Source organism: Bos grunniens, chromosome 17 (genome assembly GCF_055505025.1).
Source record: "Bos grunniens cultivar Pamir isolate PY7600 chromosome 17, Bosgru_T2T1.0, whole genome shotgun sequence".
Classification (NCBI taxonomy): Eukaryota; Metazoa; Chordata; class Mammalia; order Artiodactyla; family Bovidae; genus Bos; species Bos grunniens.
Window position 1 is genome coordinate 21,903,451 of NC_141181.1, and position 17,731 is coordinate 21,921,181.

General features: G+C 38.8%; 1 protein-coding gene across 1 annotated transcript; it reads right to left on the minus strand.

Moving 5' to 3' along the window:
• Positions 1-10,814: 10,814 nt before the first annotated feature.
• Positions 10,815-16,977, minus strand: LOC147355112 (interferon-activable protein 208-like). Its single transcript, XM_086345916.1, has 2 exons — positions 12,971-16,977; positions 10,815-11,247 (listed from the first exon to the last, which is right to left on the minus strand). Exons 1-2 carry the CDS (start codon positions 13,245-13,247, stop codon positions 11,132-11,134), a joined length of 393 nt encoding a protein of 130 aa, XP_086202042.1. The 5' UTR covers positions 13,248-16,977; the 3' UTR covers positions 10,815-11,131.
• Positions 16,978-17,731: the final 754 nt, after the last annotated feature.

A 17,731-nucleotide genomic window follows, 5' to 3' on the forward strand; every position in this document is an offset into this window, starting at 1 on the left:
CTTCTCCAACATTTTCTGGAGCACCACCTCATCCTTATTGTTTGCACTAAGTAATGGAAACAATCTTTAAAAAATGAAATTGTTGCATTAAAACCAATTTGTTGCATTTTTCCTACATGGTATTTTATTTGTTAAAATAGCTCAATTATATGTAAGAAAATAAAAAGCTGAACTATTACCAAATGAACATGAAAATGAAATAATACAAATAAAATTGAATACATTTTTTATGTTGATTCTCCCTCCCCCTCCCCTTTTTTTTTGTTGTTGTGGAATCCAAGTGCATTTCATCTGTGACAATGACGTTAACAGCTGCTACATGATGAGTAGATGAATACGGTAACAGCCTCCTCACTAACAAATGTACTAAGTGATTCCCTGGAAGGATGTACAATAGTATATGCTATTTAGAAGTAAGTGTCAGATATATCTCCCTCTTGACATTCTTTTGTGTTTTGCCTGGCATTCTCTCTTTTATCTATGAGTGACCCATTATCACTTTAAATCTGAAAATCAGAATTAGAAAAGTACAAAAGACTTACTCTTTCTCCCTCATTATAAAGTAGAGATATTCTAAGTTCCCTCCTGATCATAAGTCAAAGAATGGAGGAAATTACACATCTGTGTGAGAAATATCAAATATGAAATTTTATCTTTTAGATTATACCTTAATATAATTATATCTGATGGCAACAAATAGTTACATGTGCAGATTGACCTGTTCTGCCTTTGTACCTGGAAGTCGATTATGTAACAAAAACATGCCAAATATTGTCCCATTATTAAAATAAATTTGCAAGATAAGAGGATGACAACCATCATCCATCAAGTCATCCTGTACTAAGAAAACTATGGGCAGTTAATGTCTCACCAACTAGTACAAGGAATGCATGTCTACCTATTAAAGTTCATTGCTTATGGTAGGCTAAAAGAGTTTGAGATTCAGTTATATTCTTAGGCAGCAATAAGGACTATAATTTATTGTAGAAATTAGCTGAGATTATTGATGATAGATTAATTAGAATAGCTTAAATAGATTAGTTGGGGTTGAAATTTCAATCTCAACTTTGGTGGTCACTTCAGATGGTCAGAAGGAGTGAAAACACATATATTACTCCAGTACCTGCTGATGATCTCTACTGGCTACACTGTGTCCAAAATACAGGGAGCAGCTGAAAGACATTGTAACATAGTTTGCCATGGAATGCCCAGTTTTATATCTTTCCCTATTTACTTTCTGAAAGAACAGTCATTTAGGTCACTTGATACCATGCTACTTTTGTTTTGTACAACCCTGTAATTTGCAACATTAATTTAGGACTTTATAAACACGTCAAAGACTTTGCTTTCATAGGCTCTACTTTTATGTTTGTTCAGTTTGCAATGAAAGGTAAATAGTGCATTATGTTAATTAAACTCAACAAAACTCCATTTGAGTTACTATACAAAACCTTTTGCTATCTTTGTCCTAAGAGGATACCTGATGAAAGCATCCGTTTTTACACACTGTAGAAAAAAATCTGTAATTAAAGATGATATGGCTCAATTATGTTGATATGGCCACTGAGAGAATAAGAAAGAAAATTATAATATTTCTTTCCTGTGAAAAAAAATATGTTTCTCATGTAACAGAAACTTATGTAAAGCTAAATCCAAAGTATTCATAAATAGATATCTGGGGTGACTTCATTTTACAATTAAATATCAGATGGTGGTGTTTTGTTAGAGCTACTCAGCAAGGAACTATATTTTAATAGTTAGAAATATTCCCTTAACTAAGTCACATATTAGAAAATAAAAGGATGGTTAGTACAAGGGAAATTCTACATCCTTATTAATTTTCATGACAGAGTCAAAAATGTTTGAAGATAATAAATTGTTCCTCTCAGTTTTGGTCCTTTAGTTCCCTCTATGCACTTTCCAAGTTCTCTTCTGAAGAAACTGACTGTTGCTATGGCTTTATAGACTATGAAGCTTGTTATGATTTATTCACTTTTAATGTTCTGACAGTTTAATAACTAGGTGGCATTTCTTCTTGGTTATATAATGTTGAACAATAACTACCATTGAATATTTGCATTTGAGACAGTGTATTAAAAGAAAAGATATGCCTTAGGGCAATTTGTAATAATGTCAGAGTCAAAGGCAGAAATCAGAGAGTAAGAATTGATCTGACACCTTTTCATTTCAGGTGGAAAAATAAATATATTCATGTTACTTCAGTGATAAGGTAGATCCAATTTAAGATCAAATCATATAGCATGTATAATGTAGATTTTTAGTAATTGCTGTGCTTGTGGTACCAACGTGGAGACATGCTTTGAGAAAGGGTAACAAAGGTCCCTAGAGACAGTCATATTTTTGGAAAGAAAACACTTTAATTTGTTGTGAGATTTGTTCTTTATGTTGTACATGTATATGTTGTGTATGTAGTTATTTCTTAGACTTTTCCCAGTTTTGTGAAACCTTAGTGAACTCACTAGAAATAACGATATTTTACCAAACTGGTAATTTTTATTTTGATTTGCAGAAAATAATATAAAGTTTTTTCTATCTCCTTCTCTTTAATAAAGCATTTATAGGAAAATTTTGGCAGAGAGACTTGGTGGTTATAAATAAAAAAAGAATTCTGTAAGATGGACGGCCTTACGTAAAATGTATGAAAATTTTGCTAATTGTTGGTGGATAGTCCATTCTGCATTACTATCAGGGTTTTATTTTGCCCTAGAGTTGCTGAGTCAGCACAATTATTTAGCATGAACTGTGTAGTCTAAAATAAGAACCATAGACAAGTGTTTCCCCATCAACAGATCCAATGAGTACATTAAATGCTTTTTATCCCCTACTAAATATTTAAGATAATTTTATTGTAAATTATTATTGTAAAATATGTAAATGTTTTCATATAGCATTTTCCTCACATGCTGCCTATAAGATAGCCTTCTCTGTTCTGGGAAAGTATAACTTTGTGATTTCCCATGGTTAATTTAATCAAACAGTCTCTTCAGTTCACTTCAGTTCAGTCATTCAGTTGCTCAGTCATGTCCGAATCTGTCCAACCCCATGAACCACAGCACGCCAGGCCTCCCTGTCTATCACCAACCCCCAGAGTCTACCCAAACCCATGTCCATTGAGTCGGTGATGCCATCCAACCATCTCAACCTCTATCATCCCCTTATCCTTCTGCCCTCAATCTTTCCCAGCATCAGGGTCTTTTCCAATGAATCACTTCTTCGCATCAGGTGGCCACAGTGTTGGAGTTTAAACTTCAACATCAGTCCTTCCAATGAACACCCAGGACTGATCTCCTTTAGGATGGACTGGTGGGATCTCCTTGCAGTCCTAGGGACTCTCAAGATTCTTCTCCAACACCACACTACAAAAGCATCAGTTCTTCAGTGCTCAGCTTTCTTTGTAGTCCAACTGTCACATCCATACATAACTACTGGAAAAACCATAGCTTTGACTAGACAGACCTTTGTTGGCACAGTAATGTCTCTGCTTTTTAATATGCTGTCTAGCTCGGTCATCACTTTTCATCCAAGGAGTAAGCGTCTTTTAATTTCATGGCCGCAATCACCATCTGCAGTGATTTTTGGAGCCCAAAAACAAAGTCAGCCACTGTTTCCACTGTTTCCCCATCTATTTGCCATGAAGTGATGGGACCAGATGCCATAATCTTAGTTTTCTGAATGTTGAGCTTTAAGCCAACTTTTTCACTCTCCTCTTTCACTTTCATCAAGAGGCTCTTTAGTTCCTCTTCACTTTCTGCCATAAAGATGGTGTCATCTGCATATCTGAGGTTATTGATATTTCTCCCAGCAATCTTGTTTCCAGCTTGTGCTTCTTCCAGCCCAGCGTTTCTCATGATGTACTCTGCATATAAGTTAAATAAGCAGGGTGACAATATACAGCCTTAACGTACTTCTTTTCCTATTTGGAACAAGTCTGTTGTTCCATGTCCAGTTCTAACTGTTGCTTCCTGACATGCATACATATTTCGAGGCAGGTCAGGTGGTCTGGTATTCCCCCCTTTCAGAGTTTTCCACAGTTTATTGTGGTCCACACAGTCAAGGCTTTGGCATAGTTAATAAAGCAGAAATAGATGTTTTTATGGAATTCTCCTGCTTTTCTGATGATCGAGCACATGTTGGGAATTCGATCTCTGGTTCCTCTGCCTTTTTTAAAACCAGCTTGAACATCTGGAAGTTCATGGTTCACATATTGCTGAAGCCTGGCCTGGAGAATTTTGAGCATTACTTTACTAGTGTGTGAGATGAGTGCAACTGTGTGGTAGTTTGAGCATTCTTTGTCATTGCTTCTCTTTGAGATTGGAATGAAAACTGACCTTTTCCAGTTCTGTGGCCACTGCTGAGTTTTCCAAATATGCTGGCATATAGTGCAGCACTTTCACAGCATTATCTTTTAGGACTTGAAATAGCTCAACTAGAATTCTGTCACCTCTACTAGCTTTGTTCATAGTGATCCTTCCTAAGGTCCACTTGATTTCACATTCCAGGATGTCTGGCTCTAGGTCAGTGATCACACCATCTTGATTATCTGGGTCGTGAAGATCTTTTTTATACAGTTCCTCTATGTATTCTTGCCACCTCATCTTAATATCTTCTGCTTATGTTAGGTCCATACCATTTCTATCCTTTATTGATCCCATCTTTGCATGAAATGTTCCCTTGGTATCTCTAATTTTCTTGAAGAAATCTCTAGTCTTTCCCATTCTGTTGTTTCCCTCTATTTCTTTGCATTGATCACTGAAGAAGGCTTTCTTATCTCTCCTTGCTCTTCTTTGGAACTCTGCATTCAGATGCTTATATCTTTCCTTTTCTCCTTTGCTTTTTGCTTCTCTTCTTTCCTCAGCTGTTGGTAAGACCTCCTCAGACAGCCATTTTGCCTTTTTGCATTTCTTTTTCTTGGGGATGGTCTTGATCCCTGTCTCCTGTACAATGTCATGAACCTCCATCCATAGTTCATCAGGTACTCTATCTATCAGATCTAGTCCCTTAAATCTATTTCTCATTTCCACTGTATAATCATAAGGGATTTGATTTAGGTCATACCTGAATAGTCTAGTGGTTTTCCCCACTTTCTTCAATGTAAGTCTGAATTTGGCAATAAGGTGTTCCTGATCTGAGCCACAGTCAGTCCCTGGTCTTGTTTTTGCTGACTGTTTAGAGCTTCTCCATCTTTGGCTGCAAAGAATATAATCAATCTGATTTCGGTGTTGGCCTTCTGCTGATACCAACACCAATTGGTAAGAATAAAAACTAGAACCATAACAAATCCTAACTTTAATGTTTAATGTCTTTTATGTAATGCATTAGGATTTTCAAATGACATGTTACTTTAAAACTGACAGACTCTTGCATTTAACTTTCTCTTTTTTAGGTAATTTCATTGAAAAAGCATTGTGTGCAAAAGAATATCCCTAATAAGCTACCTTTTATGTAAGAAAGGAAAAGATGTGCAAAAATATTGAATAAATAATAATATTGAATATGCTGTAAAATACACTGAAAGAAAAATAACTGCAAGTTATGCACTCTATTTTGGAAGTGTTTTTCACAGTTTTAGGATACCAATTCTTACACTGCTTTAACTTGGGCTGCAAAAATCAGTAAATACATTGTAGACAATAAAACTCAGCTTGCTATTGTCAGAGAAAGGAATTGCAAATAAAGGGTGAATGCCCTGAGAGAACTCTATGGTGATGGAGATACCAGTATGAATGAATGCTCCTGCTGCTGCTAAGTCACTTCAGTTGTGCTGACTCTATGCGGCCCCATAGATGGCAGCCCACCGGGCTCCGCCATCCCTGGGATTCTCCAGGCAAGAACACTGGAGTGGGTTGCCATTTCCTTCTCCAATGCCTGAAAGTGAAAAGTGAAAATGAAGTCGCTCCGTCGTTTCGGAGTCTTAGCAACCTCATGGACTGCAGCCTACCAGGCTCTTCTGCCCATGGGATTTTCCAGGCAAGAGTACTGGAGTGGCTTGCCATTGCCTTCTCCAGATGAATGAAAGGAGTTTGAGCAATATATAGACTGCAATTAAAACATATATGGATACACATGTGTGTGTCTACATATATTTCATATATTTCCTAGCTCTGTACGTTGAAAAGGCTTAGGTGCAATGGACACCCAGTAGAATAAGCATACCTTTTCTTGGTATATGTTTTCTCCAATATAAGAAATCAGGGATTCTTAGGGAAATAATTGATTCACAGTTATTATTGTCTTAGACAAATTATTCTAATACGCCTATGGGAACTAAAAGGACCATATAACACAAGGCTTCTGCAAATGAGAACAATTTAGATATCAAGAAATTATAAACTTAAGTAAGAGAACCTATATTTATATTGACAATAAATAGATGAATAAAATAGAGAGTAAAGGAAAAGAATACATATGTATATACATCTACATGTATATGTAAACACACATACATATACACAGGCATTTTTACAGGAATATATAATGTGCATGTGTATATATGTATGTATATATACATATATATTTATCTGGTATATATCTGGTATTACCTGCCAGCAGGGAAGAACTAATCTAATCTACATAATCTTTACACATGAACACATACCATCTTATTAATTTGAAAATTAATTTATAGTCCAAACATTTGTTGAAATACACACCATGGGAACTGTAATTGAGATATAAAAAAATAGTTTTACAGGCGGTCCTAAGATGGCGGAAGAATAGGATGGGGAGATCACTTTCTCCCCCACAAATTCATCAAAAGAACATTTAAACACTGAGTAAAATCCACAAAACATCTTCTGAAAGCCGACAGAGGACATCAGGCACCCAGAAAAGCAGCCCATTGTCTTCAAAAGGAGGTAGGAAAAATATAAAAGGCAAAAAAAGAGACAAAAGAGGTGGGGATGGAGCTCTGTCCCGGGAAGGGAGTCTTAAAAAGAGAGAAGTTTTCAAACACCAGGAAACACTCTCACTGCCGAGTCTGTGCCGAGCCTTGGAAGCACAGAGGGCAACATAATACGGAGGAAAAATAAATAAATAATTAAAACCCACAGATTACGAGCCCAATGGTAACTCCCCCAGTGGAGAAGCAACACAGACGCCTGCGCCCGCCACTAGCAAGCGGGGGCTGGGCAGGGAGGTGCGGGCTGCATTGCTTAGAGTAAGAATCGGGCCTGAATGCCCCCGAGGGTAATCAGAGTGAACTAATTTGGGCTAGCAAACCAGACTGTGGGATAGCTACCGCAAAAAGCCCTAAGACACCACCAGGGCCGCGCACAGAACAAAGGGCAGAACAGAACTAGCCGGCTGCAGACCTTCCCCCTCCGGTGACAGGCGACAGGCAGCCAGAACCGGAAGGGGGCAATCACAGCCCCAGAGAGACATTATCTACCAAACTTCAAGCAGGCTTCTTTGCTTACTAAGACTTCTTGGGGTTCTGGACAGTCATCCACCGAGAAGGTGCACCGGTTGTACACCCAGAAAACCGAGTGGCAGCGACGGGAGAGGCGATAAGTCGCAGTGACCGTGCTCGCCAAACACCTCATTACCTGAGCTGCTCGGAGCTGGGAAGGGCACAAAACGCAGGCCCAATGGAGTCTGAGCCTCTGAGGATTACCTGAGTGCCTGAACCTGAGTGGCTTAGACCTGGGAGGTGCATGCAGCCCAGGGGCGGCCTTGGACGGTTCCAGGAAGAGCAACCTAGAGCCTGAGCTGTGTGGGCAGGGAGGGTGCACGCGCCATGAGTGGGTGCAAGCCCAGTGTGGCTGAGACACTACAAGCACACACCAGTGTTATTTGTTTGCAGCATCCCTCCCTCCCCACAGCACAACTGAACAAGTGAGCCTAAAAAAGTGTCCACCACCACCCTCCTTGTGTCAGGACAGAAATCAGACACTGAAGAGACCAGCAAACAGAAGCTAAACCCGAGGGAACTGCCTTGGAAGTGACAGGTGCAATAGACTAAAACCCTGTAGTTAGTACCAACTACATAGGAAGGGGCCTATAGATCTGAGAAATATAAGCCAGACCAAGAAACTATCCGAAAATGAACTGACCCCACACTGCCCACAACAACACCAGAGAAAGTCCTAGATATATTTTTACTATTTTTATGATCATTCTTTTCTTTTTTCTTCTTCTTCTTTTTTTCTTTTTCTTTCCTTTTTAACTTTTTTTAAGTCCTCTATTACTCCTTTAATTTTCATTTTTATAACTTACTATTACTTTTCAAAAAAGACTATTTTTTAAAGCAAACTTCATATATATATATATTTTTAATAACTTTTGTGACTTTTTTTTTCTTCTTCTTTTCTTTAATATGGTATTTTTGAAAATACAACCTCTACTCTAGAATTTTAATCTTTGCTTTTTGGTATTTGTTATCAATTTTGTACCTTTAAGAACCCAATCTTCAGTACCTATTTTTACTTGGGAGCGAGATTACTGGTTTGACTGCTCTCTCCCCCTTTGGACTCTCCTTTCTCTCCACTAGGTCGCCTCTGTCTCCTCTCTCCTCCTTCTCTTCTCTACCCAACTTTCTGAATCTCTGTGTATTCCAGATGGTGGAGGACACTTAGGGAACTGATTACTGGCTGGATCTGTCTCTCTCCTTTTCATTCCCCGCTTTTATCCTCCTGGCCACCTCTGTCTCCTTCCTCCCTCTTCTCTTCTCGGTATAACTCCATGAACATCTCTGAGTGGTCCAAACTGTGGAGCACACATAATGAAGTGATTACTTGCTAGTTTGCTCTCTCCTCTTTTGATTCCACCTCATCTCATTAGGGTCACCTCTAACTCCCTCCTCCCTCTTCTCTTCTCTGTGTAAACCTGTGAACCTCTCTGGGTGTCCCTCACTGTGGAGAAACTTTTCATCTTTAACCTAGATGTTTTATCAACGGTGCTGTATAGAAGAAGTCTTGAGACTACTGTAAAAATAAGACTGAAAAGGCTTAAGTCCTTAAGGAGGCTCAAGTCCAAATCCTGAGAACATCATAGAACACCTGACTCCAGGGAACATTAAGCGATAGGAGTTCATCAAATGCCTCCATACCTACACTGAAACCAAGCACCACCCAAGGGCCAACAAGTTCCAGAGCAAGACATACCACGCATATTCTCCAGTAACACAGGAACACAGCCCTGAGATTCAATATACAGGCAGCCCAAAGTTACTCCAAATCCATTGACATCTCATAACTTGTTACTAGACACTTAATTGCACTCCAGAGAGAAGAAATATAGCTCCACCCACCAGAACACTGACACAAGCTTCCCTAACCAAGAAACCTTGACAAGCTACTGATACAACCCCACCCACAGTGAGGAAACTCCATAATAAAGAGAACTCCACAAACTGCCAGAATACAGAAAGGCCACCCCAAACTCAGCAATATAAACAAGATGAAGAGACAGAGGAATACCCAGCAGGTAAAGGAACAGGATAAATGCCCACCAAACCAAACAAAAGAGGAAGAGATAGGGAATCTACCTGATAAAGAATTCCGAATAATGATAGTGAAATTGATCCAAAATCTTGAAATCAAAATGGAATCATTAATAAATAGCCTGGAGGCAAGAATTGAGAAAATGCAAGAAAGGTTTAACAAGGACCTAGAAGAAATAAAAAAAGAGTCAATATATAATGAATAATGCAATAAATGAGATCAAAAACACTCTGGAGGCAACAAATAGTAGAATAATGGAGGCAAAAGATAGGATTAGTGAAATAGAAGATAGAATGGTAGAAATAAATGAATCAGAGAGGAAAAAATAAAAACGAATTAAAAGAAATGAGGACAATCTCAGAGACCTCCAGGACAATATTAAACACCACAACATTCTAATCATAGGAGTCCCAGAAGAAGAAGACAAAAAGAAAGACCATGAGACCATGAGTATTTACTTGAGGAGATAATAGTTGAAAACTTCCCTAAAATGGCAAAGGAAATAATCACCCAAGTCCAAGAAACCCAGAGAGTCCCAAACAGGATAAACCCAAGGCAAAACACCCCAAGACACATATTAATCAATTTAACAAAGATCAAATACAAAGAACAAATATTAAAAGCAGCAAGGGAAAAACAACAAATAACACACAAGGGGATTCCCATAAGGATAACAGCTGATCTTTCAATAGAAACTCTTCAGGCCAGGAGGGAATAGCAAGACATACTTAAAGTGATGAAAGAAAATAACCTACAGCCCAGATTACTGTACCCAGCAAGGATCTCATTCAAATATGAAGGAGAAATCAAAAGCTTCTCAGACAACAAAAGCTGAGAGAATTCAGCACCACCAAACCATCTCTCCAACAAATACTAAAGGATATTCTCTAGACAGGAGACACAAAAACGGTATATAAACTCGAACCCAAAACAATAAAGTAAATGGCAATGGGATCATACTTATCAGTAATTACCTTAAACGTAAATGGGTTGAATGCCCCAACCAAAAGACAAAGACTGGCTGAATGGATACAAAAACAAGACCCCTATATATGTTGTCTACAGGAGACCCACCTCAAAACAGGCGACACATACAGACTGAAAGTGAAGGACTGGAAAAAGATATTCCATGCAAATAGAGATCAAAAGAAAGCAGGAGTAGCAATACTCATATCAGATAAAATAGACTTTAAAACAAAGGCTGTAAAAAGAGACAAAGAAGGACACTACATAATGATCAAAGGATAAATCGAAGAAGGTATAACAATTATAAATATATATGCACCCTGTGGGAATTTTCTTTCCCGGGACTTGGAAACAGCGAACCTGAAAGAACAACGCTCGGACAGTCTCTGCAAAGACTGACAACTTTATTTCTGTAGTCAAGCCTTTTTATAGGAGCAAGGAACAAAGAGCTTAGAACATATGGCCAGCAGGGCACGTACAAGGCTAAGATATAATCAGTAAAAGATACTTCAAGGACCAGTGCGTTCTTAACGACCCATGTGTTTATCCATGACCCATTTTCTCAAGCAACGTCTTTAATGTTTAATCACTAAATTTTGGCTCTGAGCATAGCCAAAGGCAGGAAATGTTTTTCAGCTATCAGTACACAATGCCTGGGTACTTCTGGCCCTTTGCCATTTCCCTGAGGACATTCTCCTTCAAGGCTATTTTGCACTGTGCCTCCCAACATATCCTCTTTTTGTTTTTAGTTTAAGCACGGCAGCTGCTAACTGGACTCCTTTGTGGGAGGCACGGAGTCTTGAGTAGAGACGTCTGTATCCTACAAACAAGGACAGAAAAAGCAGAGCAATTAATATATACATAAAAAGGTTGCCTCCTGAAAACCAAGTCCTGGGATCCAGAGAAGATAATGTTTTGGTTAAAGTATCATAAAATTGGGTGCTATATAATTCCTTAGATATTTTAACTTGAAAATTAGCAATTTGTCATTTTAGAAGGTTGATGTCCAAACTTGAGTTATCCGTGAGATCCTGCAAATGTGATTTAACTTTATCCCAAGGATATTCAGTGCCATTATAGGGCATGTTAGTCATACAGAAAGAAGTAAAATTCCAGTGACAACGTATATGTGTTTGGAAAGTAAGTTGCTGTACTTGATCTCCTACATTAATTACCGCTGTTTGTAATTCACTAATTTGTGTTTGCAATTGTTGATCTATTTGAGCTTGTCGAGTCCAGAGATCATGGGAATCTTTGTGCCAAGCAGTTATAAAATCATGATTCTGTATAGAATTGTGTAGTGCCATACCAGATAGGGTTCCTACTGTAATAGATATTAGACTAAGGATCTTCTTGCCTGGAGAATCCCAGGGACGGTGGAGCCTGGCGGGCTGCTGTCTATGGGGTCTCACAGAGTTGGACACGACTGAAGTGACTTAGCTTAGCATTAGCATTATGCACTTTGACGTCTTTAAGCCATTTTTGAGTAACACTGAGAGAAATACAGAGTCGGTCCATGGTTCTGTTAGGTTAACAGGAAGCCACAATTCAGATCTCTGCTCGACTATTGCAATGTTGACATTATGATATGAAATAGTATGGTTTAAACATGTATACAAGGCACATGCTATACAATTAACAATCTTAGCAGAAAGATCTATATCAAAGTTACCTACAATAAACATGTATGGGAGGTGCACACAAGATTGGATATAACCTGTACTATTGTATAAAAAGGTATAGTTTTGAGGTTTTAAGGCTTTTGCAGTCCCATACACACTGGCAAAGCGCTCCAATGCAGCAGGAATCTTCCACACATGCCATTGCTCAGGTCCCACAATAGGGACTATGATTCTGGGTCAAGGTGGAGACAATCCCCCATTATACCAATTTAACAGTACGTCCTTATCAGTCCAAAATCTAGTATTGGTCTTATGAAATCCCCACACGTTGGACTTATTATACCAGGAACAGTTATGGTTCTTTTCTTGTTCCTCAGAGCAGTTCACAAACAATCCGTGGGGTCCCCAGTCAATGAATTTAAATATAAATTGATTTTGCTGAATGATAGAGGTTTTCCCAAACTGTCCCCAACAATCTGACCAATATAGAGATTGAATTGATTAGTTCCTTCTTCATGATACAACATCACATATTGGTTCTTCAGGCCGGAAGAGTGAATTAGTATAGTTAACTATTTGTCCAGGATAATGCCTCTCAGAGCCATTTAGCAGGAAGGATGCGGTTGCAAACATTCCTATACGATAGGCAGAACCATTGTGTGCTGAGTAAGCCTACCATTGTGCAAATATGGTCATGCATAAAGGGTGAGATCCGAAACATTTGGGTAAGGTTTTGAATCCAATAGAAATATTTATTTTTCTTCCTTCATCTTCTTCATGAACTGGTCTTCGTGTTGACCATGGAGCTGGGAAGTGCAGGCTGTCACTGGTGAATACCACAGGGGCCTTGTCGACCCAATCCATTATGGATAACAAGGGTGGATTAGGTATGTATGCCCAGTAAACATATTCCGCACTTACCCCAGAGGAACAAGAGAACAGCTAGCATTGCCACAAACAGCTTATCTGGAGTCATGGGAGTTCCAGTAACTTTCAGTGTTTGTTCAGCCTGATGAGTCATATTTTTCACCCGAGCCCATGTCGGGTAGGGGTTCAGACGTTGACGTTTTCTCTTCGGCTCCTCTATGGTCATTGATGAGACCCTTCGTGTCAGCTGCGTCACCTGTTGGGGGAGTCCAGTCTCATGGTTCTTCTCAGTAATAGACATGGCAAAGTGGAACCAAGATTTCTTCTCCATCTGCAATGACAAGACCGTAACCTTTGCCTAGGAGTCGTAAGATTCCTGGCGACCATTGATTAAACTGTTTATACCATATTGGTGTGTTGACTTCTAACAGTTGCTTACTGTTTTCCTCTGCAAAATGTCTGTCTGCACAAGTATCAGAACTTTTATTAAATTTAAAAAATTTAAGGAATAAAGAGTTAAAGATAATAACACTTGAGGATTCATAGGATAAGAAGTGTATCTTCTCTTCCATATTCCCCATTTCTGTTTTAATAATAATTTTAAGAGTATGATGGGCTCTTTCAATAATTGCTTGACCCTGGGGATTATAGGGTAACCCCATGATGTGTGTTATATTCCATTCCATAAGAAATGAATGAAACAAGTGAGAGGTAAATGCAGGCCAATTATCTGTTTTTAAGACCGAAGGTATCCCCATAACAGGGAAGGTGAGTAAAAGTGTGAAAATGGCGTATTTGCTGGATTCTTAAGAGATAGGCACTGCCCATATAAAACCTGAAAATGTATCAACTGAAACAAAAAGCAAAGAAAACTTTCCTAAGGAGCAATGAGTGAAGTCAGATTGCCAAAGGGAGTTAGGCTGTTGCCCGTGAGGATTAACTCCCGAAACTGTGGTACATAAGTGCAGAGGAGCGCAGACGTCACAGGATTTAATGATATGTCTCGCTTCAGTGAGGGGAATATGGCATTTAGAGTGCAATCTTTTAGCATTGGTATGAAGATTAGCATGTTCACCAATAGCAGACGTAAAGACAGGAGCTATGAACCTATCACCAGCATCATTTCTTACTGCCAGGGGGCCAGGCAAACCTGAATGAGCACGTATATGTGCAATGAAGAAAGGTTCCGTACGTGATCGAATTAAGGCTTGAGTCCTTGAAAAGAGACTATATAATTCTTCATCTAGGTTGTATAAAAAGGTGGTAACAAAATTAGGGAAAAGGGAAGCAAGGTATTTGGAATCAGTATATACATTAAAAGATAATGGTTGAAGAGACAAAAGAGCATATAAAGCATACAATTCAACTCTTTGTACTGAAGAATAGGTAGTGGGTAATTTCTCTTTGATATCAGGGCCCATGATCCCAGCTATGCCTTTCTTGTTGCCATCAATGAAATAGGTAGGTGCATTTGAAATAGGCTGGGAGGCAATGATATTAGTTACTAAAAATTTAGTACACTGTAGGAAGTCCCATAATTTTCCTTTTGGCAAATGGAATGAGATAACGTTCTGAAAATCATTTAATGCTATTTGCATGGTCATGGTATACTGTAAGGTAATTTGTAATTCCTTTTTTGTCAAGGGGACATGTATTGCATATGGATCAAATCCAGTTAAGGTTTGTACATGACTCCTTCCTGTTACAATTAGTTGCCCTATTTTCTCAATTATGATACGATTTTCTTTGACTGTTTAGTATGTAGATATATCTACTCTATCGGGCTGTTTTGAGCTATGACTGCAGTAGGTGAATATTTGGTGGGGAATATATATAAATAGACTGGTTATGATCCAGCCGAGTTGAGAAAGATTGTTGAATGTGTTTTTCAACAAATTTTAATTCTTCTTCTGTTTCTTTTGTTAGCTGTCTAGGACCATTAGGGTCAAGAGGCCCCTCTAAAATTTTAAATAAATTTTGTAATGCATAGGTGGGAATGCCAATAGATGGCCGAAGCCAATTAATATCTCCTATCAATTTTTGAAAATTATTTAATGTGCGTAGAGAATGCATAGAGATTTGAGTTTTTTGAGGTTTTATCTTAGACTCTTCCATAACATGTCCTAAGTAATTAAAGGGTGCTTTCAATTGAATCTTATCTGGCACAACAAGCAGGCCATGATTTTGAAGAATGGTAGTGACTTAGTCATATAACTGTTGTAAACAGAGTTCAGATTCCATGGAGAGGAGTATATCATCCACATAATGAATTATGAAAGCAGTAGGATATTTATCTCTAATGGGTTGTAATAAAACAGATATGAGATATTGGCAAATGATAGGAGAGTTCATCATTCCCTGAGGCAAAACCTTCCACTGAAATATTTTAACAGGAGCCATGGGATTTATAGAAGTAACTGAAAAAGCAAAACGTTTTTTATCTTTAGGATGCAAAGGTATAGTAAAAAAGCAGTCTTGTGTATCAGTAATAATTACAGACCATCCTTTTGGCACCATGGAAGGGAGGGCAATCCAGGTTGTAAGGGCCCCATAGGAATCATAGTATTATTAACATTTCTTAAATCCTTCAACATTTGCCATTTTCCTGATTTCTTTTTTATTACAGAAACGGGAGAGTTCCATAGGGAAAATGAAGGCTGTATATGATTTTTCAGTAGTTGCTCATTTACTAATTGTGTGAGAGCTGCCAACTTTCCTTTAGTCAGGGCCACTGAGGTGTCCCTACTGGGGTATCAGATTCCCAGTCAAGAGGCAGCAGTGTTAACTCAATGGCCCCCATCAAAAAGTCTCATTTAGAGAAATCGTGGCTTTAATTTGTTCGAGAAAATCCCTTCCCCACAAATTAATAGGGATACTGGTAATATATGGTTTGGTGTAAGCTACAATTTGATCAGGACCATAAGCTTGTAAATAGGATACATTGACGAAAGTTTGTGTAGCATTAGCCTTGCCTACCCCTAACAATCTGGACGGAGCCACAGTCTTACCCCATTCAAGAGGCCATTCTTCAGTTCTAATAATGGAAATGTTGGCTCCTGTATCCAACATACCTGTGAAATTTTTTCCCCGTATCTTTAGAGTAAGCATAGGTTTTTGATGTTCCTTCAATAAGGTAGATAGTGTGGCGGCAAGAATGGTGCTACCAAAACCCCCCTGCCTAATTTTATTAGATGCCTTCAATGGTCTGACATATGGCAAAAGTAATAATTGTGCAAAGTGCTCCCCTTTTTGTAAGTATACATTTCCTAACTTTACGACATTCACCATGACATGTATCTCTCCTTCATAATCTTCATCCACAACTTCAGTCAACACTACTAAACCTCTCATGGTATAACTGCTACGTCCCAAAATCAGTCCCACTGTTCTGGATGGGATCGGACTGTAATATCCAGTGGGGATTTTATGAGGATTGTATAATTCTATTAACTCCATGTCATAAGGACTAGGTATATCAACGTAAGCACTCTTAGATGTAGCTGCTTGTAGTGTCATGATGTGGGGTCCTCTTTTTGTAGTGGGGCTAGAGGATAGCCCCTTTACTAGTTTCCCTGTTGTTTCTGCTGTGCCTCTGTAGTTAATGCATTTCCATCCTTATCGAATTTGGAACGACATTCATTCAACCAATGGAATCCCTTTTTACATTTTGGGCAAACTCCTGGGGGCCTTTTTTTATTAGAAGTAGTATTATTTTTTGGAGAAGGCAATGGCAACCCACTCCAGTACTCTTGCCTGGAAAATCCCATGGACAGAGGAGCCTGGTAGGCTGCAGACCATGGGGTTGCAAAGAGTCGGGCACGACTGAGCAACTTCACTTTCATTTTTCACTGTCATGCATTGGAGAAGGAAATGGCAACCCACTCCAGTGTTCTTGCTTGGAGAATTCCAGGGATGGGGGAGCCTGGTGGGCTGCCGTCTATGGGGTCACACAGAGTCGGACATGACTGAAGGGATTTAGCAGTATTATTTTTAGCTGTTTGCACTGGCATGCGGCTTTGTTTTTTCATATGGCCGGCCTTCCTGAAGTTAAAACATTTAGCATTGGCAGCCTTTTGCACATTAAAATTTCTAGTGCCACTAATTTTGCTATATGGGACATAGATCTGATATCTCTACAAGCTTTCAAATACTCCATTAGAGAACCAGTTTCTCGAATTGGTCTAAGCACGGATCGACATTCCTCATTAGCATTTTTTCAAAGGCAAGTTGTTTTAAAATAATATTTTGTAAGATTTCATCCTTGATAGATTTTTTGATGGCATCCTTTAATTTTCCTATAAATTGGGAATATTCCTCTTCATGCCCTTGGGTAATCTTGACAAATGAACCATCAGAGTTAATACTATCAACCTTTGCCCATGCTTTGCAAGAAAATTCTTTAATGAAATACAACAACATCTGAGGGGTAATATTAGCTAATTGCACAGTCATATCGGCCATGGCTCCTGTTCCAGTGAATATATCATAGGTTAAATTGGCAGGGTTACCATGAGATTGCTGGTCAATCATCATTTGTTGGGCTTTGTCATCAACCCACATTTGCCACTGAAGTAATTGCTGAGAATTTAGAACCATCTTGGCTACTTGAAAAAAAATTATATGGCATCCAATGATCAGCCCATCCTCTGAGGAATTCTACACAGTAAGGAGAAGTAGGTCCATACAGAGTGCATGCTTTCTTAAAGCTAGACAACATACCAAAATCTAAACCAGCCCAAGTATTCTGGCCTTGGGCAGGTTGATCAAACTGTATTGGGAAAGCAAAAGTGCAAGCAGGCATCTCCTGAGGAGGAG